General features: G+C 46.4%; 5 protein-coding genes across 8 annotated transcripts in view; all 5 read left to right on the top strand.

The window, feature by feature from the left end:
* The window catches only part of LOC307209507 (uncharacterized protein), a 200,319-nt gene extending 192,514 nt beyond the window's left edge, over positions 1–7,805 (top strand). For all 4 annotated transcript variants that reach the window (XR_013835625.1, XR_013835626.1, XR_013835627.1 and 1 more), the window contains one exon: positions 6,013–7,805. The gene's annotated coding sequence lies outside the window, so the exon portion shown is untranslated. The remainder of the gene's footprint in view (positions 1–6,012) is intronic.
* LOC307209894 (uncharacterized protein) overlaps positions 1–22,541 on the top strand; it is a gene marked incomplete at its 3' end in the record, with an annotated part of 54,055 nt that overhangs the window by 9,417 nt on the left and 22,097 nt on the right. The window lies entirely within an intron of this gene.
* On the top strand, positions 2,298–9,828 carry LOC307209898 (uncharacterized protein; the record flags this gene model as incomplete). Its single annotated transcript, XM_079965277.1, has 3 exons — positions 2,298–3,515; positions 4,187–5,264; positions 9,762–9,828. The coding sequence occupies exons 2-3, from the start codon at positions 4,267–4,269 to the stop codon at positions 9,826–9,828; spliced, it is 1,065 nt and encodes a 354-aa protein (XP_079821403.1). The 5' UTR covers positions 2,298–3,515; positions 4,187–4,266.
* Positions 19,807–21,495, top strand: LOC307209897 (uncharacterized protein; the record flags this gene model as incomplete). Its single annotated transcript, XM_079965276.1, has 3 exons — positions 19,807–19,874; positions 20,256–21,019; positions 21,485–21,495. Exons 1-3 carry the CDS (start codon positions 19,834–19,836, stop codon positions 21,493–21,495), a joined length of 816 nt encoding a protein of 271 aa, XP_079821402.1. The 5' UTR covers positions 19,807–19,833.
* On the top strand, positions 20,956–22,184 carry LOC307209546 (uncharacterized protein). Its single transcript, XM_079964726.1, has 2 exons — positions 20,956–21,033; positions 21,118–22,184. The coding sequence occupies exon 2, from the start codon at positions 21,500–21,502 to the stop codon at positions 22,007–22,009; it is 510 nt and encodes a 169-aa protein (XP_079820852.1). The 5' UTR covers positions 20,956–21,033; positions 21,118–21,499; the 3' UTR covers positions 22,010–22,184.

Genomic DNA, 22,541 nt, shown 5'->3' with positions numbered 1-22,541 from the left:
CTCCACAGGCTGGGTAGCGGCTCTCAGCACCGCGCTCCCCCCAACACCGTTCCGGAGCCTTTAAAAAGGCTCTTTCGCAGTTCGGAGGGGTCGTAATGGTACCCGCTGAGCCTCCTTGTTTACAGGCTTCTCCACCTGTAATTTTTAAGGGTCCCCGCTTCGCTGTAGCGGCAGGACCCGAACCTGCGGAGCAGGCTTCTCCCGGAGCTCCGGGAAAAGTCCGCCATTAATCGCTGGCGCCGACCGGAAGCCTCAGCAGAGGACTTCTCCGCTGTCCCGGGCGATCTTAAAATGCTGGTGGGTGGCAGCGAAGGCTTCCTTCACTAAGCGGCAGAGAAGTCCGCTGTCCCGGGGCGATTTTAAAGCCCCCAGGAAGGCAGGCGGGGGGGGGACAAAGACTTTCGCCCCCCGCCAGCCTTCAGAAGAGGTTTCCTAGTCCTTATACACATTGGATTTGCGATATAATGTCAGCTCAAATATTAGGAAACAGCATATTAACCTCAAGCCCAGCTCTAATTATGACCTAAATTTCTGGCCTAGTGTATCATTGCAGATTTTACCAGTTTTATTTTGTTTCCCATTCTAATAGTATCTCATACATTTTGGAAAGTTTTTTTTAAAAAAATTGTTCAGTAGTACCTAAGAGACCAACTAAGTTTGTTCTGGGGATAAGCTTTCGTGTGCATGCACACTTCTTCAGATTGGACAATTTTCTACCTGAAATTTAGGAAACACTTTCTCTTTCCTCGCAATAATATCTCTTTCAAACTGTGAACTTTCAGTCCAAAAACCTCTCCCTTTATCTTGTCCAAACAAGATGATTTGATGGTATTGAAACCAATCCGCCACCACACCTCCCACCTCATCCTGTTTATTCAGTTTTATTTCTTCTTCCGAAAAGTCCAAAAGATCTCTGTAAGTTGCCCTTTGCTTCTTCCGTATTGCATTTTTTAAAAAGCTGTTGCTTTTGTGGGTTGGAGCCAAAGAGATGTTTTTCTTTCCAGCGGATTATTATATTAATCCCATACTGTAAAAAGGATTTTCTGAATAACCTGAGTCATAGAGCTCTTGTGTGTTTTAGTTTTATCCTGCCATAAATAAGCGTGCCAACCAAACCTATTCTTATGACCTTTGTTCTAAGAAAAAACCTGACCCTTTCCCCTTATGGGGTATCCAAGAGCCCATATAGTCCTTAAGTGGGTTCCATATTGGTAGGAGAAAATAACAGAGGCCAACCAGAGTATATGGGAAGCAAAGCGGCTAGTAAGCCTGATCTTTATTACCCTGTTGCAACAGTGTCCCCCCCCCTCACCACAACCAGGAGGGAGGTGTGCAAGGCCTTATATAGTCTTTTGAAATTGCCCACCCAAGTCCACCCCCCCAAATATACAGAAGGAGACTGTCTCCAGCAGGAATACATCACAGGAGGCGGTCTACAGCAGAAAACCTGTCCCCAAGGATACCTGTTAATGGTCACTGACTGCATTACCTGGGCAGCCTGGTCATTCTTTTGTGATGGTAAATACTTTAGTTCCTGAATCCAGGTCACAGGCTCACCCTCTTCATCCCTCCTTAAGACAGTATTTGTAAGCACAAAGACAATGGGAAGGCTTCCATTTGCCTCCTTTACTGCAGAGGAATATTTGAGTACGTTTCTGAGCACAATTCAAAGTGTTGGTGCTGACCTTTCAAGCCCCAAATGGCCTCAGTCCTGTATACCTGAAGGAGCGTCTCCACCTCCATCGTTTAACCTGGACACTGAGATCCGGCGCCGAGGGCCTTCTGGCGGTTCCCTTATTGCAAGAAGTGACGTTACAGGGAACCAGACAGAGGGTCTTCTGGGTAGTGGCGCTTGCCCTGTGGAACACCCTCCCATCAGATGTCAAGGAAATAAGCAGCTATCTTACTTTTAAAAAACATCTGAAGGCAGCTCTGTACAGGGAAGTTGTTAATATTTAATGCTTTACTGTTTTTAACACTTGATTGGGAGCCGCCCAGAGTGATTGGGGAAACTTAGCCAGATGGGCAGGGTATAAATAATAAATTATTATTATTACTACTATTATTAGTCTGTGGTGCTCAATGTTTAGGTATAGTAAATACTAGGATTTAATTAGAACTTGTGTGTTATAGCGGGGATATGCCCGGGCTTCAGCATACAGGCAACTCTCCGCAAGCCGTGGGAGCCCTGCGGAGATCTGCGTGAAGCCTGGAGAGCGAGAGGGGTCGGTGCACACCGACCCCTCTCACTCTCCAGGCTTCAGTGAACGCCTGCATTCACCCCATAGGATGCACACACATTTCCCCTTCATTTTTGGAGGGGGGAAAGTGCGTCCTATGGGGCGAAAAATACGGTACTTAACATTTAGCTTCTGTTACACATTATATCCACATAAGTCAATAGAAAAAGTATAAAGAGATGGTGTTCAAGATGTGCCCTTTGGGAAATTTGGTTTTGGCAACCGCAAAACAACATCCGTGAAATCATATTATATTTAGAAATGACTTTGGCCACGTAGCAAACAACAGGTTTTTTCTTTTCAAATTTAATGAGTTTAGAGATTATTGTACACTAAACGGGGCACTTTTATACATATCAATGTGTCCCATGTCTTAGTGTATCAAAGTGCCCCAACAGATATTTTCAAAAATCTAACAATTGTTAATAAAGCCACTGAACTTATTTGAAAATCACCTGTAATCTTGATTACTGAGTGGAATAACTTACCTTTGGTATTTTTAAATCTTAACTAAATGACGTAAAAAAGTGTTGGAACACTTTTACATTTCACATAATTTTTAGTTGGTCGTGCTAAAAACACACCTACTCTCTTCAAACGCCAACGGCTAACTGGCGGCCAGCGCAGTGGCAACTATTCTACTCACACATGTATAGGCACATTTGGGTGATGTCGCGACACGAATATCATCTCTTGATATTGAAATATTGTTGGTGTGTCAATGTCCCCCTTGCGTCAATGTGCCCCACCTCCCCCATTCCGCATTTTCAGAGGAGGGGGAAGAAGGGGAAAGTGTGTCCCACCAGATAAGACGCCCATCCTCCCTGGCCATGGGCCATCCTTGCTTGGGCAGGTGGTACTTTGAGTCCAACCACATCTGGAGGGCCAGAGGTGCCTCAACTCAGCATAGAAGGTTCCTCTAGGGCTCAGTGCTACTTGGGATTTGGTGGAACTGGATCTTAAGGGTTCTTGAGACATTTCTGAGGAATTGTGATTGGTATCCAGACCCTAACACTATAAAGCCAAGGTGTCCCCACTGAGCAGTTTATCAACCCTGCTGGTCGCTGGGGAAGACCTTCTGAAGGAAATGGTTTGCCCCCAACATTAATTCCTTCCTTCATATGAAGAGAGGTATACAAATTTAATAAATAATTCCCAGTTGGAGCAGAGCTAGAATATCCAGAAGCCCTTGGCCACCCACGGCAAAGGAGGAAGAACAGTGAGAGAGGCCTGGACAGGGAATCTCCACTAAGATAAGCCAGTGTCAGGAGGCAGGTGCGAGACCCGGCGGCATATAATTATTATAAATCATAATTGGGGTGGGTGTCTCAATCTGGCCCAACCAGCGGTCAGGCTCCAGCTGCTTTCTTTCTGCATCTCCAGCTCTCTCCATTCAATAATGCAAGGCTGAGAGATGGAGGTCCAACCCCAAGAACATTCTCCAACTGAGCACTCCTTCAACCGACCACAAGCACCAAGCCTTGTCACTAGACTTATATATGGGTCTCCCAAAATGGTCACTATGCACCTCCTCAGGTGAAAGGGAATGTGCAGGTGATTAATAAAGATCTAGAGGTCGAAGGGGACAAAATGTGGCCCAAGGGGTGGAGGATTATTGTGCAGAGGATGAAGAACTTCATGATGAACTTAGGACCCTGATGAATATTGGCCAGGTCCATGGAACACAGAGCAGCTCCTTTTCCTGTGCGAAAATCCTTTTTATAAAACATAAAGACCACAGTTCAACCGTATTATAAGATAATACTGCATCATTAACGATAATTAAGGGTTATAAAAGGCTGATGATGCATGACCATTATTTTACATTATTTCATTTGCCTTTTTAAAAATTTGGAACATATGGAGGACAGGAGAGATTGTACAAGACGTTAAAATAAGAGCAGGTGTTAATCGATGTGTGTAATATTCCTTTGTTCTCTTCCTAGAAAACTAATAGGATTTTCTCCCCACCCCATTGAAAGAAGACAATGGAGAAGGCAGTCAGAATTTTGGTGGGCCATGTCCAATGGGACTAACGAAGAAACCATTTAAATACATGGAGTGTGAAAAGAGAGAACATAAACAATTTGAAAGTATGGAGTGTGGAAGGAGCTTCACTGACAGTGGAAAACTTAGAAAACATCAATGGACTCACACAGGGGAGAAACCATTTAAATGCTTGGAGTGTGGAAGGAGCTTCACTGAGAGTGGAAAACTTAAAATTCATCAATGGACTCACACAGGGGAGAAACCATTTAATTGCATGGAGTGTGGAAAGAGCTACACTACTAGTAGAAGCCTTAGAATTCATCTACGGACTCACACTGGGGAGAAACCTTTTAAATGTATGGAGTGTGGAAAGAGCTTCAGTGGGAGTGGACACCTTAAAATTCATCGACGGATTCACACTGGGGAGAAACCATTTGAATGTATGGAGTGTGGAAAGAGCTTCACTATTAGCAGAAGCCTTAGAATTCATCAACGGACTCACACAGGGGAGAAATCATTTAAATGCATGGAGTGTGGAAAGAGTTTCAATAGAAATGGACACCTTAGAATCCATCAACGGAGTCACACAGGGGAGAAACCATTTAAATGCATGGAGTGTGGAAAGAGCTTCATTCAGAGTGGAACACTAAGAAGACATCAACAGAGTCACACGGGGGAGAAGCCATTTAAATGCATGGAGTGTGGAAAGAGCTTCAGTCAGAGTGGACACCTTAGAATTCATCAACGGAGTCACACTGGGGAGAAACCTTTTAAATGTATGGAGTGTGGAAAGAGCTTCAGTGGGAGTGGACACCTTAGAATTCATCAACGGAGTCACACTGGGGAGAAACCATTTGAATGTATGGAGTGTGGAAAGAGCTTCAGTGGGAGTGGACACCTTAGAATTCATCAACGGAGTCACACAGGGGAGAAACCATTTGAATGTATGGAGTGTGGAAAGAGCTTCAGTCAGAGTGGACACCTTAGAAAACATCAACGGAGTCACACAGGGGAGAAGCCATTTAAATGCATGGAGTGTGGAAAGAGCTTCAGTCAGAGTGGAGACCTTGGAATTCATCAACGGAGTCACACTGGGGAGAAACCTTTTAAATGTATGGAGTGTGGAAAGAGCTTCAGTGGGAGTGGACACCTTAGAATTCATCAACGGAGTCACACTGGGGAGAAACCATTTGAATGTATGGAGTGTGGAAAGAGCTTCAGTCGGAGTGGACACCTTAGAATTCATCAACGGAGTCACACAGGGGAGAAACCATTTGAATGTATGGAGTGTGGAAAGAGCTTCAGTCAGAGTGGACACCTTAGAAAACATCAACGGAGTCACACAGGGGAGAAGCCATTTAAATGCATGGAGTGTGGAAAGAGCTTCAGTCAGAGTGGACACCTTAGAATTCATCAACGGAGTCACACTGGGGAGAAACCTTTTAAATGTATGGAGTGTGGAAAGAGCTTCAGTGGGAGTGGACACCTTAGAATTCATCAACGGAGTCACACTGGGGAGAAACCATTTGAATGTATGGAGTGTGGAAAGAGCTTCAGTCAGACTGGAGACCTTAGAATTCATCAACGGAGTCACACAGGGGAGAAACCATTTGAATGTATGGAGTGTGGAAAGAGCTTCAGTCGGAGTGGACACCTTAGAAAACATCAACGGAGTCACACAGGGGAGAAACCATTTAAATGCATGGAGTGTGGAAAGAGCTTCAGTCAGAGTGGACACCTTAGAATTCATCAACGGAGTCACACAGGGGAGAAACCATTTCAGTGCATGGAATGTGGAAAGAGCTTCAGTCAGAGTGGAGACCTTAGAAAACATCAACTAACTCACAAAGGGGAGAAACCATTTAAATGCATGGAATGTGGAAAGACCTTCAGTCAGAGTGCACAACTTAGAATTCATCAACGGTGTCACACGGGGGAGAAACCATTTAAATGTATGTAGTGTGGAAAGAGTTTCAGTGCAAATGGAGTTCTTACAAAACATCAACGAACTCATACAGGGGAGAAACAATATAAGTCCTAGGGAAGTGGACAGAGGTTCAGTTGTAGTGGAAGTCTTACAAACCATCAAAAGACTCCCAGGGGTAAGAGCTGTAAGAGTGGAAACACCTACAGGCCATCAATTAAAGAAGAGAAAGGGTTTAACTAGAAGGAGTATTGATCCTGCTTTGGTTATTATGCAACGCTTTTTAGAGATTAGAACCTTTTTCTCTCCAAGTTGACATTTTCTTTCACATCAATAACAGGAAATCAATCTTAATTCCATGCAGCGTATGTTAGCTTCTGTTGTTTGTAACGTGTTCTAGACATTTATTTAAAGTAGTGAAGGTCACATTTCACAATAGTAAGCATAATATAATATTTAATGTGAATCAGTCGTGTTGCTGCTGAATGAGGGTGGACTGAGAGTGAGCTGGTGTTGGTGTTTGGTGGAGGGACTTGGAAATGCTTGTATCTGGGAATGGAGAGTTGCTCAAAGTGGAGCTGAAACTGGTGGTCTTGCATGAGGAGGGAAGGGGGCACAGTGAAGAAGGGGCTGTACCAGAGCATCTCAAAGCAATGTGCTGGGGGGCGGGAACCATGGTGACAGATGTGTGTGTAGAATGCTATCCCCAAAATGAAACCGTAAGGATGAGTATAATGTGGAAGGAGGTTCAGGCAGGTCCCCAACCCAGAGTGCTAAGGGTCAGCTTCCTCCAAATCCACCAGCTGCCCCAAGGCAGGAGCCACCTCTTGGCCTGAGGGTGGAAAGCCTCCGTCCACCTTTGCAACTGGACATGATCCGAGGGCAGTGATGGCAAACCTTTTAGAGACAAGAGTACCCAAACTGCAACGCAAAACCCACTTATTTATCACAAAGTGCCAACTATTGCAATGCGCTCTATGTGGGGCTACCTTTGAAGGTGACCTGGAAACTACAACTAATGCAGAATGCGGCAGCTGCACTGGTGACTGGGAGCAACCGCCGAGACCACAGAACACAGGTCTAGAAAGGCCTATATTGGCTCCCAGTACGTTTCCGAGCACAATTCAAAGCATTGGTGCTGACCTTGAAAGCCCTAAACAGTCTCGGTCCAGTATACCTGAAGGAGCGTCTCCACCCGCATCGTTCTGCCCGGACACCGAGGTCTAGCGCCAAGGGCCTTCTGGTGGTTCCCTCACTGCGAGAAGCCAAGTTACAGGGAACCAGGCAGAGGGCCTTCTTGGTGGTGGCTCCCGCCCTGTGGAACACCCTCCCACCAGATGTCAAAGAGAACAACTACCACCAGACTTTTAGAAGACATCTGAAAGCAGCCTTGTTTAGGGAAGCTTTTAACGTTTGATGCATTATTGTAATGTAATATTTTGTTGGAAGCCGCCCAGAGTGGCCCAGCCAGATGGGCAGGGTATAAATAATAAATTATTATTATTACTATAACGCGGCAATTCTACCTGTATATTTAATTTTTTTATGTTTGTTTCACATTTCTTCTTTATGACTACTGTTGTAATGAATAATCCTTCATAAAAGTTATTGCCTTACATTCTTCATTAAATTGTCTTTCCATTGATCTGTAATGTTATGGTATAACAGTGCTTTTTTTCTTTAAAAAAAATGCTTAGGGGGTACTTGCTGCGTTTGCAAAGTAAAGGAAGGATTGAACTCTGATTAAAAAGGATACACACAGAGACTTGAACCAACAAGACTCTGGGAAGGGTGCGTATAATCGTGTCTCTCTGTGCTTGTCTGATTCCCACAGCCCCCGGCCCAGGCCGTTTTATTCACAAAAGAACTTTTTACAGAGTGTTCGTACGAACTAATCAGATTTCATCTGAGCATTTCAACAAACCCACGTGGGGAGAAAGTTAAACTACTAAAACTAATTAAGCACAAATATTTCTGGGGTAAACAAAGAACAGAACTACAAAGAAGAGCATCTGGCAACCCCAGAGGTCATAAGGAGGGTGGCCAGGAGGACAGCGGATCATTATCACCTTCCTGTGAGATATGTTTCCTGGCCCTAACATTAACATCCTAAGATTACCATGTAGAAACCTACTTCAAAGAAGCTTGCCCACTATCTTTATGGCCCAGGAGGCCTGCCTGGCGAAGCAACTGGGCTGTGTACGTGACTTTTCAGGCAAGAGAGAAATGGGCAGCAGAGGGGAAAGGGCATGAAAAGGGCACGAATGTAGAATCTTATGGGATTTAATCAGAAATTATCGTCAAAATATCAAACCCAGTCAACACAATGTCTTCATCGTGGACACAATGGCTTGATGTATATTTTATAATTCCTCATGGTAATCCCATCTGATCCCTACAGTACTCTCATTTTCACCACTGGGGGAGGGGATAAATACAGTTGTAATTGGGAAAAATAAATACAGTGGTACCTCAGTTTTCAAACACCTTAGTTCCCAAACTACTTGCAACCTGAACTCTTCAAACCCAGAAACGAGTGTTCCAATTTGGAACTTTTTTTCGGAAGCCGAACATGTTCTGTTCTGAGTATAACTTCCGTTTTGAGTGCCATACTTCTGTTTTCCTTGTGAGGGAAGGCGGGCCGGGCGGCAAGTAGGAATGGGATTGGGCTGCTCCGCTAGGCAGCGTTGCTGCTTACACGGGAAGAGGAGCTGGATTGGGGCTGCTGAGCTGGGGAGGGACAGGCTCTGTCGCACTTTCCGTTGAGGGGTTTGAGGCTGCACTCCCCTCAAGGGAGAATTTTAAAGGAGCCCCCACCTCCGCCTCAGATTCCCTGCAACCCCGTGAAGGCAGCCAGGCAGAATAGTTGCTGGGGTTGGGGAAGGTGGAGGCAGCCCAGAAGCTGTATCTGAGAGCCCCTGCACCACTTGAAGGCAGCCAGCCACTCCTCAGCGGGGCTGCCCTCCCGCTCCTACTTGTGTGCAAGGAGGAGTGGAGGCAGGGATCTCTCAGCGCAAAGCCTCCACTTCTGGGATATCTCCACCCTGCTCCTGAACAGGGCTGCCTTCAGAGGTCTTCCAAAAGTCATGTAGTTCTTCCTCTCTTTGACATCTGATATTGGGGGGCGTGTGTTCCACAGGAAGGGTGCCACTACCGAGAAGGACCTCTGCCTGGTACCCTGTAAATGTGAGGGAACTGCCAGAAGTCCCTTGGAAGTGGACCTCCATGATGATGGGGGGATATTTTCTTTTCCTTGTGTTAGATGGATGTTGAAACAAGGTGTGATTGACATGGGCATGTCTGGATCACAGATTTCTGCCCAACACCACTCCTCTTCCGGGACATACCTGTGATGTTTTAATGAAACTATGAAAAATGTGTTGTGGGAACTATTAAAAACTCATGTAATCTTTGTTCTGGACATTTTCTTTTTTGAGACCTTTGTTGCAACAAATAAATGATCAGGCCTTCTAGCCATTGATTTGCTTCCTCTTTGCTTGCCTGCCATCTCGAGTTTTCTGATCAATCCAGCATCCGCAGGGCTAGACTCCAGCAAAGTTGGAAAGCTCCGCCGGGGCTTCTGCTTCTGTCTTCTCCGGCCAACGCAGCCTCCTGCCCTGCCCTGGCAGCGGGCTGGAGAAGCACAACTGGGGCTACTGGGATGACAACTGGTAAAGCCAAACATCTTCAGGCCTCTTTGTGGGTGGGCCAAAATTGCTCATCTCCCCCCGAAATATAGTCCGGCCCCCAACAAGGTCTGAGGGACAGTGGACTGGCCCCCTGCTGAAAAAGTCTGCTGACCCCTGATCTAGTAGATCCATTGTTGTAACCATATCAAAAAAGTATTTGGTATTTTGCCTTCTTCTGAGATACTTTCCCTCAGTGTTCTGTCATAGTCCAGTGATAAGGTAAAGGTAAAGGTACCCCTGCCCGTACGGGCCAGTCTTGACAGACTCTGGGTTGTGCGCCCATCTCACTTAAGAGGCCAGGGGCCAGCGCTGTCCGGAGACACTTCCGGGTCACGTGGCCAGCGTGACATCGCTGCTCTGGCGAGCCAGAGCCGCACACGGAAACGCCGTTTACCTTCCCGCTGGTAAGCGGTCCCTATTTATCTACTTGTACCCGGAGGTGCTTTCGAACTGCTAGGTTGGCAGGCGCTGGGACCGAGCAGCGGGAGCGCACCCCGCCGCAGGGATTCGAACCGCCGACCTTTCGATCGGCAAGCCCTAGGCGCTGAGGCTTTAACCCACAGCGCCACCTGCGTCCCTCATGTCCAGTGATAGTCCAGTGATATTACTCCATTAAATTCACCCGTAATAATTATATTTCTGTCATAAACCTCAGACATACTTTCCTCCAGTAGTAGGAAGAAATCTCATGCGAAAAGTGGCTCTGAATCTGAAAGTCCCAGTCCCAAATCTTAATCCTGCCACCCTAAGATATTATAAGCAAGCCCCACATTCCTCTTTCCACCTGTAATAGGGAGGTTAGAACCACGCTTAATATCCTGCAGGGATCATAAGAGCCACAGTTGCTTAAAATTGCAGGAAAAGAGAGGAAAAAGTGGATTTAAAATGACCCAACCACAAGATGAAGTCTCCCTACTAAATGAGGGAAGGGGGAGGCATGGGGGGGGGGGGCTTTTGAAGTCTCCCTGCTGGCAAGGGAATTCCAGAGCAAGGGCGCCTCTGTCTGTCTGGAATCCCTCACTGCCTCATCTCCAGCAGGAAGGGGGGATTTCCAGACTGGGACCCTTCACTCTTAGGGGGAGGTGCTGGGGCCTGGGCAGCTGGATGGATGGACATCAGCCTGCAGAAATGCACCCCTCTTCCTTTCACAGGACTGTTGTGGTGTTGCATGTGTGTGACAAGGCAACACTCAAGAACAGTTCCCACCAACCAACATGACATCATTCCTCCACTGCCCACAAGGGGGCGATCTTTACACATGGTAGAATCCTAGAATTGTCAAGTTGGAAGGGACCACAAGGGTCATCTAGTCCAGGCCCATGCAATGCAGGAATATTTTGCCCAAAGTGGGGGTCAAATCCCCGACCCATAGATTCAGAGTCTCATGCTCTACCGACAGAGCTCTAAAAGGGAGTTTCCATTCAAGCAGAGCCCAGAATAATTAGGGTTGCCATATTTCAAAAAGGGAAAACCAGGACCCCCGAAAACTGTAGAGCTTTTATTTAGACAAGGCCCCAAATAAACGCCAAAAAAAGCCCATGAATTTTCGACTGACTTGTCTTAAATTCAGGACAAAGTGCCATCTTTTGGAAATTCCGCCTTTGAAATCTTTTGCTAGTCTTTCTTTTGAATGGGGGGGGGGGGTTTCAATCTGGCCAGTCCCCACGCAAAAGAATAAATGGAAACGTATCACAAAGGGCTGCATTTGGAAACCACCCTGGTTGCAAACCACTCCGGGTCCTTTGGCCTCCTGCTAGCAGAACTGCCTGAACTGCTGGCTCCGCACATGGGAGCAGAGTAGGACTTACTTCCGAGTAAGCAGGCATCGGATGGAAGATTGTGTATCAATAAGGCTTTTGGCCATGAATTTGTACCTACAGCTAAAAGGAAAAAAGAGAGAGGAGGTTCTTTATGCAGGCCCCAAACTAGACCCCAAGCAGCTATTTAAGGACAGTGAGGGAAGAATTATTAGTTTGGAAGTGACACTGCCAGGAAGGAGGAACAGTCCTGGAGGAAGAATTATACACAGCACATAGGAAGAAATCAGACTTTTACATACTGTATGGGGTGCAGGCAGTGGTGAGGGTTTTTTATGCAGCCTTCTTTCTAAAGAAGCAGAGAGAACCTCCAAAAGCAAGATATATGAGCAGAAATCAGGGCGAATGAGAAGAAATCCACTAATAAATCAGGGAGCCCGGGGAATCTGCCTCCTTGGCGCCTGAAACTGAGGCGAGGCTCAGATTTCGAAGGGCGGGAAGTTGGGAAAAGGCGGGAAAAGTCGTTGCCCTCAGAGTCGCTGAGGGAAAGAAGCAGCGGGGGGAGGGGCTCCTCCTCTCTTGTCCCTCAGAGACACAACGGGGACCCTCTTGTGAGGTGAGCAGAAAGGAGTCTCCCCCTCCCCCCCTCACAACCCCATTGCATTCTCTCATGGGGGAAGGGGACCCCACCCTCTCCCTGCCTGGCGAGGTCAAGGGGGTCTCTGGGCGCAGGAGAGCCTGTGGGGAGGAGGGGGGGGAAAGGAAGCGCCCCTTCTCTCTCAGGCAGCCCCATGTCTCTTCCCACCCCCCGAGGCTGGGTCCATCTCTAGGCTTCACAGAGGACCTTGCGAGGCAAATCTGGGCGGGAGGGGGAGGAACCCCCTGGCTTCCCTGGGTCCGCCCCTCCCCCACTCTCCTGACCCACAGGGGGAGGGGCAGCCCTTCCCTACTTCTCATTCATCCTCTTCCCTCCCAGCCTCCCTGTTTTTAGATTGAAAACCACGTCCTTCTCTCCCCGCAAACCCAGGTCACCCCCAAATACGATGCCCCCCCCCGCAGCCATCTCGACCCCCTGCTGTGGGGAGGAGGAAGGAGGGGGGCCATGTCCCCATGGAGCCCCCAGAGGCAGCGCCGTCCCGTCCGCTTCCCATCCCAACACAGGGAGGGGCTGCTCTGTGGATGTAGCTCTAGGGGCAAGCGAATCCCAAAAGGAACGGGAAGTGTCGCTACGAAATGCGCCGGAAGTTTCCTGACCGGAAAAGGAGGAGGGGCGTCAGTGGAGACCCCCCCCCCCAGCCCTTTCTATTGCAGACCAGGAAAGCGGACAGGGGCCCCGACCCAGGGGGGAAGGGGGGACCCAACACCTGCAGGGCTGGCCTGGCAAGATCTCCTGGGCAGCAGCAGCACCGCCAGACTCCCCTTTCTTTTTTCTGGGGGGCCGAGAGATGCTCAGCTGCCCTGCCCCCCCCCCGGACGCCTTGGCTGGAAGGCGAATGAGGACCCCATGCAGGGCTGGGGGTGGGGCTGAGGCCCCCCATTCTCCCGGTTTGCCCCTGGCAGAAATCCCTGGGGTCATGGGGCGCCTGGCTGGGTCCCTAAGAGACCAGCTGAGTTTGTTCTGGGGATAAGCTTTCGTGTGCATGCACACTTCTTCAGATTGGACAATTTTCTACCTGAAATTTAGGAAACACTTTCTCTTTCCTCGCAATAATATCTCTTTCAAACTGTGAAATTTCAGTCCAAAAACCTCTCCCTTTATCTTGTCCAAACAAGATGATTTGATGGTATTGAAACCAACCCGCCACCACACCTCCCACCTCATCCTGTTTATTCAGTTTTATTTTTTCTTCCGAAAAGTCCGAAAGATCTCTGTAAGTTGCCCTTTGCTTCTTCCGTATTGCATTTTTTAAAAAGTTGATGCTTTTGTGGGTTGGAGCCAAAGAGGTGTTTTTCTTTCCAGCAGATTATTATATTTATCCCATACTGTAAAAAGGATTTTCTGAATAACCTGATTCATAGAGCTCTTGTGTTTTTAGTTTTATCCTGCCATAAATAAGCGTGCCAACCAAACATATTCTTACGACCTTTGTTATAAGAAAAAACCTGCTCCTTTCCCCTTATGGGGTATCCAAGAGCCCATATAGTCCTTAAGTGGGTTCCATATAGGTAGGAGAAAATAACAGAGGCCAACCAGAGTATATGGGAAGCAAAGCGGCTAGTAAGACGGATCTTTATTACCCTGTTGCAACAGGGTCCCCCCCTCACCACAACCAGGAGGGAGGTGTGCAAGGCCTTATATAGTCTTTTGAAATTGCCCACCCAAGACCACCCCCCAAATATCATACCGAAGGAGACTGTCTACAGCAGGAATACATCACAGGAGGCGGTCTACAGCAGAAAACCTGTCCCCAAGGATACCTGTTAATGGTCACTAACTGCATTACCTGGGCAGCCTGGGCATTCTTTTGTGATGGTAAATACTTTAGTTCCTGAATCCAGGTCACAGGCCCACCCTGTTCATCCCTCCTTAAGACAGTATTTGTAAGCACAAAGACAATGGGAAGGCTTCCATTTGCCTCTTTTACTGCAGAGGAATATTTGAGTACGTTTCCGGACACAATTCAAAGTGTTGGTGCTGACCTTTCAAGCCCTAACAGCCTCAGTCCTGTATACCTGAAGGAGCGTCTCCACCCCCATTGTTCTGCCCAGACACTGAGGTCCAGCTCCAAGGGCCTTCTGGCGGTTCCCTCCCTGCGAGAAGTGAGGTTACAGGGGACCAGACCATTGCCCTGTGGAACGCCCTCCCATCAGATGTCAAGGAATTAAGCAGCTATCTTACTTTTAAAAGACATCTGAAGGCAGCCCTGTTTAGGGAAGTTGTTAATATTTCATGCTTTACTGTTTTTAACACTCGATTGGGGAGTGATTGGGGAAACTCAGCCAGATGGGCAGGGTATAAATAATAAATTTTATTATTATTATTATTATTATTATTATTATTATTATAGGTCTGTGGTGCTCGATGTTTAGATATAGTAAATATTAGGATTTAATTAGAACTTGTGTGTTATAGCGGGGATATGTTATAAGATGGTCTCCTTGAATTTTAGAAAGGGAGTTATGTAAAGGGTTTTTCATGTTTGATCCGTGTTTCTGTGTAAATGCTGTGTGTCAGACTGAGAATGTCGTCAGAAGTGGAAACAAGAGGAAATACCGACGATAGAAGAATGGAGACTAAAAATGACAGACTATGCAGAATTGGACAAATTAACTGGGAAAATTAGATATACTAAAGATCAAAAGTTCATCGAAGACTGGGGGAAATTTGTGGATTATCTGAAAAATATATGTGGTGTGAACACAACGCTAGCGGGATTTAAAGAGGCACTGTAAAAAAAAGACAATAAGTATTGTTTATGAGAAATAATAGGAGTAAGGAGGAAAAATGGCAATACGAAAGAAGGGAATGTGTATTAAAGGTGTAACTACGGATGATTGTCAGAGACGTTGAAGGAAGTCAAAAAATATCTATGATTTGTTGTATGTGGGATTGAACGAAGAATTGGAGGGAATTTTATAAAATGTATAATAATAAAAATTATCAAAAAAAAAAAAAGAGAATGTCGTCAGGAAGGTCTAGGAAAGGGTGCACCTGCTTCTGAGCATCAGAAATGAGCATGGAAAGAGTTAATATCATTAACCTACCAGAATCGGCCCCCACCCTTTGTAACAAGCAGCTGTAGTTCTTTTGGGATTTAATATCAGCTCATGAAAAGTTGGGCACATGACCCAGAAAGCTGCCTGGCTCCATCCGTCTGAAGGCGGAGATATGCACCACACGCCATAGTCGAATTTGGCTGGACTTGCCATGGGAAGAAGGGGCAGAAGGGGCTAGCAAGGAAGGGGGAGACAGCCAAAGAAACCTGCTCTCACACAAGTGCCCCCCCTGCCAATTCCGTAACATTAGCAAAGCCCAAGTTCAAACACCACCCCTATTTAAAAGAGGCTCCCGTAATGACACACTGGACTGCCCTTTACGGTTGCCGTAAGTTACTGTCCAGGGACGCGGGTGGCACTGCGGGTTAAACCACAGAGCCTAGGGCTTGCTGATCAGAAGGTTCGAATCCCCGTGACAGGGTGAGCTCCCCTTGCTCAGTCCCTGCTCCTGCCAACCTAGCAGTTCGAAAGCACGTCAAAGTGCAAGTAGGTAAATAGGTACCACTCCAGTGGGAAGGTAAACGGCGTTTCCGTGCGCTGCTCTGGTTCGCCAGAAGTGGCTTAGTCCTGCTGGCCACATGATCCAGAAGCTGTACGCCGGCTCCCTCGGCAAATAAAGTGAGATGAGAGCCGCAACCCTAGAATTGGCCATGACTGGACCTAATGGTCAGGGGTCCCATTAGCTTTAAGTTACTCTCTAAGTCCCAAAAGTGTGTAGCAACTCCGGTCTACTTTGCAGGGCTGTTGTAACAGGGACCCCTTGCGCCACGACCCTGCCTCCCCCCCCCCCGTCGGGAAATGGGTGTGAAACTGACCGGACCCCCCTCTCCCGGCAAGGGATTAAAAGAGATGAAGGGGGGATGTCACCTTCCTGCCCCAGAGGGCTTTTTCCCAGTTGGGGGGGTCTCTTTCGTTGCCAACTCCAGGGATCGAACCCGGGACTTTCTCAGGAGAGAAACAGGAAAACGGAGCTTGTTTGGAAGGAGGAGAATTTGTCTGTCCTGGGAGGGAGGGGCCACTCATTCCTTCCTCCCCCCATCAGTGAGCTCCGCTTCCTAGAGAGGCAGGGAGGTTTGGAGGGGGTAAGGGGGGAGGGGAGGGGCCTGATCCACATTCCCGGAAGAGGAGCAGCTCTGCGGAGGAGGAGGGAAAAGAGGTGCGAAATATATCTATATATTGGCGGCGGGGGGGGGGGGGGAGAGACTGGGGAGTCCATGGAAGGGTTAATGGGGGCGAGAGAGGCCGGGATGGAGACCTCCCCCCTCCCTCCTGGGATGGGGAGAGATTTGGCAGGAAGCTGAGCCGACCAGGGGGGCCTCTGGGGAAAGGGGACCCTCGGGGGTGGAGGGAGGAAGTGGGAAAAGTTTGTCCCCCCAGATAAGACTCCCATCATCCCTGGCCAGGGAATATGAAACTGATTTGAAGATTGGTTTCTTCTTTACACATTATTATTATTATTATTATTATTACCTTCAGGTAGACACACCACTGGTTTCATCTTCTTACTTTTCTTTCCCACAATGGATGTTTGTTGTTGTTTAGTCGTTCAGTTGTGTCCGACTATTCGTGACCCCCTGAACCAGAGAACGCCAGGCCCTCCTGTCTTCCACTGCCTCCCGCAGTTTGGTCAAACTCATGCTGGTAGCTTCGAGAACACTGTCCAACCATCTCATCCTCTGTCGTCCCCTTCTCCTTGTGCCCTCAATCTTTCCCAGCATCAGGGTCTTTTCCAGGGAGTCTTCTCTTCTCATGAGGTGGCCAAAGTCTTGGAGTCTCAGCTTCAGGATCTGTCCTTCCAGTGAGCACTCAGGGCTGATTTCCTTAGGAATGGAGAGGTTTGATCTTCTTGCGGTCCATGGGACTCTCAAGAGTCTCCTCCAGCACCAGAATTCAAAGCATCCATTCTTTGGCGATCAGCCTTCTTTATGGTCCAGCTCTCACTTCCATACATCACTACTGGGAAAACCAGAGCTTTAACTATATGGACCTTTGTTGGCAAGGTGATGTCTCTGCTTTTTAAGATGCTGTCTAGGATTGTCAGTCCTTTTCTCCCAAGGAGCAGGCATCTTTTAATTTTGTGGCTGCTGTCACCATCTGCAGTGATCATGGAGCTCAAGAAAGTAAAATCTCTCACTGCCTCCATTTCTTCCCCTTCTGTTTGCCAGGAGGTGATGGGCCCAGTGGCCATGATCTTCGTTTTTTTGATGTTGAGCTTCAGACCATATTTTGTGCTCTCCTCTTTCACCCTCAATAAAAGGTTCTTTAATTCCTCCTCACTTTCTGCCATCAAGGTTGTGTCATCTGCATATCTGAGGTTGTTGATATTTCTTCCGGCAATCTTAATTCCGGCTAGGTATTCATCCAGCCCAGCCTTTCGCATGATGAATTCTGCATATAAGTTAAATAAGCAGGGAGACAATATACAGCCTTGCCGTACTCCTTTCCCAATTTAGAACCAATCAGTTGTTCCATATCCAGTTCTACCTGTAGCTTCTTGTCCTACGTAGAGATTTCTCAGGAGACAGATGAGGTGATCAGGCACTCCCATTTCTATAAGAACTTGCCATAGTTTGCTGTGGTTGACACAGTCAAAGGCTTTTGCATAGTCAATGAAGCAGAAGTAGATGTCTTTCTGGAACTCTCTAGCTTTCTCCATAATCCAGCGCATGTTTGCAATTTGGTCTCTGGTTCCTTTGCCTCTTCTAAATCCAGCTTGCACTTCTGGGAGTTCTCGGTCCACATACTGCTTGAGCCTTGCTTGTAGAATTTTAAGCATAACCTTGCTAGCGTGTGAAATGAATGCAATTGTGTGGTAGTTGGAGCATTCTTTGTCACTGCCCTTCTTTGGGATTGGGATGTAGACTGATCTTCTCCAATCCTCCGGCCACTGCTGAGTTTTCCAAACTTGCTGCCATATTGAGTGTAGCACCTTAACAGCATCATCTTTTAAAATTTTAAATAGTTCAGCTGGAATATCATCACTTCCACTGGCCTTGTTATTAGCAGTGCTTTCTAAGGCCCATTTGACTTCACTCTCCAGGATGTCTGCCTCAAGGTCAGCAACCTCACTACCTGGGGTGTACGAGCCATCCATATCTTTCTGGTATAATTCCTCTGTGTATTATTGCTACCTCTTCTTGATGTCTTCTGCTTCTGTTAGGTCCTTACCACTTTTGTCCTTTATTATGGTAATCTTTGTACGAAATGTTCCTTTCATATCTCCAATTTTCTTGAAGAGATCTCTGGTTCTTCCCATTCTGTTGTTTTCCTCTATTTCTTTGTATTGCTCGTTTAAGAAGGTCTTCTTGTCTCTCCTTGCTATTCTTTGGAAATCTGCATTCAATTTCCTGTATCTTTCACTATCTCCCTCGCATTTGGCTTGCCTTCTCTCCCCCGCTATTTGTAAGGCCTTGTTGGACAGCCACTTTGCTTTCTTGCATTTCCTTTTCATTGGGATGGTTTTAGTTGCTGCCTCCTGTACAATGTTACGAGCCTCCATCCATAGTTCTTCAGGCACTCTGTCCACCAAATCTAAATCTTTAAACCTGTTCCTCACTTCCACTGTGTATTCATAAGGGATTTGATTTAGATTGTATCTTACCGGCCCAGTGGTTTTCCCTACTTTCTTCAGTTTAAGCTTGAATTTTGCTATAAGAAGCTGATGATCTGAGCCACAGTCAGCTCCAGGTCTTGTTTTTGCTGACTGTATAGAGCTTCTCCATCTTTGGCTGCAGAGAATAGAATCAATCTGATTTCGATGCTGCCCATCTGGTGATGTCCATGTGTAGAGTCGTCTCTTGTGTTGTTGGAAAAGAGTGATGACCAGTTTGTTCTCTTGACAGAACTCTATTAGCCCTTGCCCTGCTTCGTTTTGATCTCCAAGGCCAAACTTGCCAGTTTTTCCTTTTATCTCATGATTCCCTACTTTAGCATTCCAATCCCCTATAATGAGAAGAACATCCTTCTTTGGTGTCACTTCTATAAGGTGTTGTAAGTCTTCATAGAATTGGTCGATTTCAGTTTCTTCAGCACCCGTACTTGGTGCATAAACCTGGATTACTGTGATGTTAAAAGTTCTGCCTTGGATTCATATCGAGATCATTCTGTCATTTTTGAGATTGCATCCCAGTACAGCTTTCGCCACTCTTTTGTTGACTATGAGGGCCACTCCATATCTTTTACGGGATTCTTGCCCACAGTAGTAGATATGGTTGTCATCCGAACTGAATTCACCCATTGCCGTCCATTTTAGTTCACTGATGCCCAGGATGTCAATATTTATCTTGCCATTTCATTTTTGACCACATCCAACTTACCCAGGTCCATGGTTCTTACATTCCAGGTTCCTATGCAGTATTATCCAGCTGCTTTCCTTCTGCATCTCCAGCTCTCTCCATTCAATAATGCAAAGCTGAGAGATGGAGGTCCAGCCCCAAGAACATTCACCAACTGAGCACTCCTTCAACCGACCACAAGCACAAAGCCTTGTCACTAGACTTACATATAGGTCTTCCAAAATGGTCAGTATGGACATCCTGAGGCCAAAGGGACTGTGCAGGTGATTAATAAACATCTAGAGGTCGAAGGGGACAAAATATGGCCCAAGGGGTGGAGGATTATAGTGCAGAAGATGATGAACTTCATGATGAACTTAGGACCCTGAGGAATATTGGAACATACAGCAGCTCCCTTTCCTGTGAGAAACCACTTTTTAAAAAACGTAAAGCCCACAGTTCAACCGTATTCTAAGATAATGCTGCTCCATTAACAATAATTAAGGGTTATAAAAGGCTGGTGATGCATGACCATTATTTTACATTATTTCATTTGCCTTTCCTAAAAATTTGGAACGTATGGAGGACAGGAGAGATTGTACAACACGTTAAAATAAGAGCAGGTGCTAATTGATGTGTGTAATAGTCCTTTGTTCTCTTCCTAGAAAACAAAAAGGATTTTCTCCCTACCCCTCCCCATTGAAAGAAGACAATAGAGAAGCCAATCAGAATTCTGGTGGGCCATGTCTAATGGGAATAACGAAGAAACCATTTAAATGCATGGAGTGTGAAAACAAAGAACATAAACAATTTGAAAGTATGGAGTGTGGAAGGAGCTTCACTGACAGTGGAAACCTTAGAAAACATCAATGGTCTCACACAGGGGAGAAACCATTTAAATGTATGGTGTGTGGAAAGAGCTACAGTCGGAGTGGAAACCTTAGAATTCATCAACGGACTCACACAGGAGAGAAACCATTTAAATGCATGGAATGTGGAAAGAGCTTCACTACTAGTGGAAACCTTAGAATGCATGAACGGACTCACACAGGGGAGAAACCATTTAAATGCATGGAGTGTGGAAAGAGCTTCAGTCAGAGTGGAGACCTTAGAATTCATCAACGGACTCACACAGGGGAGAAACCATTTAAATGTATGGAGTGTGGAAAGAGCTACAGTCGGAGTGGAAACCTTAAAATTCATCAACGGAGTCACACAGGGGAGAAACCATTTAAATGTATGGAGTGTGGAAAGAGCTTCAGTCAGAGTGGACACCTTAGAAAACATAAACGGAGTCACACAGGGGAGAAGCCATTTAAATGCATGGAGTGTGGAAAGAGCTTCAGTCAGAGTGGACACCTTAGAATTCATCAACGGAGTCACACTGGGGAGAAACCTTTTAAATGTATGGAGTGTGGAAAGAGCTTCAGTGGGAGTGGACACGTTAGAATTCATCAACGGAGTCACACTGGGGAGAAACCATCTGAATGTATGGAGTGTGGAAAGAGCTTCAGTCAGAGTGGAGAGCTTAGAATTCATCAACGGAGTCACACAGGGGAGAAACCATTTGAATGTATGGAGTGTGGAAAGAGCTTCAGTCAGAGTGGACACCTTAGAATTCATCAACGGAGTCACACAGGGGAGAAACCTTTTAAATGTATGGAGTGTGGAAAGAGCTTCAGTCAGAGTGGACACCTTAGAATTCATCAACGGAGTCACACTGGGGAGAAACCTTTTAAATGTATGGAGTGTGGAAAGAGCTTCAGTCAGAGTGGACACCTTAGAATTCATCAACGGAGTCACACTGGGGAGAAACCTTTTAAATGTATGGAGTGTGGAAAGAGCTTCAGTGGGAGTGGACACCTTAGAAAACATCAACGGAGTCACACGGGAGAAACCATTTAAATGTATGGAGTGTGGAAAGAGCTTCAGTGGGAGTGGACACCTTAGAATTCATCAACGGAGTCACACTGGGGAGAAACCATTTGAATGTATGGAGTGTGGAAAGAGCTTCAGTCAGAGTGGAGACCTTAGAATTCATCAACGGAGTCACACAGGGGAGAAACCATTTGAATGTATGGAGTGTGGAAAGAGCTTCAGTCAGAGTGGACACCTTAGAAAACATCAACGGAGTCACACAGGGGAGAAACCATTTAAATGCATGGAGTGTGGAAAGAGCTTCAGTCAGAGTGGACACCTTAGAATTCATCAACAGAGTCACACAGGGGAGAAACCATTTCAGTGCATGGAATGTGGAAAGAGCTTCAGTCAGAGTGGAGACCTTAGAAAACATCAACTAACTCACAAAGGGGAGAAACCATTTAAATGCATGGAATGTGGAAAGACCTTCAGTCAGAGTGCACAACTTAGAATTCATCAACGGTGTCACACGGGGGAGAAACCATTTAAATGTATGTAGTGTGGAAAGAGTTTCAGTGCAAATGGAGTTCTTACAAAACATCAACGAACTCATACAGGGGAGAAACAATATAAGTCCTAGGGAAGTGGACAGAGGTTCAGTTGTAGTGGAAGTCTTACAAACCATCAAAAGACTCCCAGGGGTAAGAGCTGTAAGAGTGGAAACACCTACAGGCCATCAAAGAAGAGAAAGGGTTTATGTTAGCCTCTGTTGTTTGTAACGTGGTCTAGACATTTATTTAAAGTAATGAAGGTCACATTTCACAATAGTAAGCATAATATAATATTTAATGTGAATCAGTCGTGTTGCTGCTGAATGAGGGTGGACTGAGAGTGAGCTGGTGTTGGTGTTTGGTGGAGGGACTTGGAAATGCTTGTATCTGGGAATGGAGAGTTGCTCAAAGTGGAGCTGAGACTGGTGGTCTTGCATGAGGAGGGAAGGGGGCACAGTGAAGTGTTGATTTGCAGTGTCCCGTGCACAGCGGAATGATGAGGAATACGTGCCAACATGCTCTATATTGCTTTATTTACAT

This window comes from Podarcis cretensis (assembly GCF_951804945.1).
Source record: "Podarcis cretensis genome assembly, chromosome: 2".
In the NCBI taxonomy this organism is placed as follows: Eukaryota; Metazoa; Chordata; class Lepidosauria; order Squamata; family Lacertidae; genus Podarcis; species Podarcis cretensis.
This window is presented reverse-complemented; position numbering and strand designations above follow the sequence as displayed.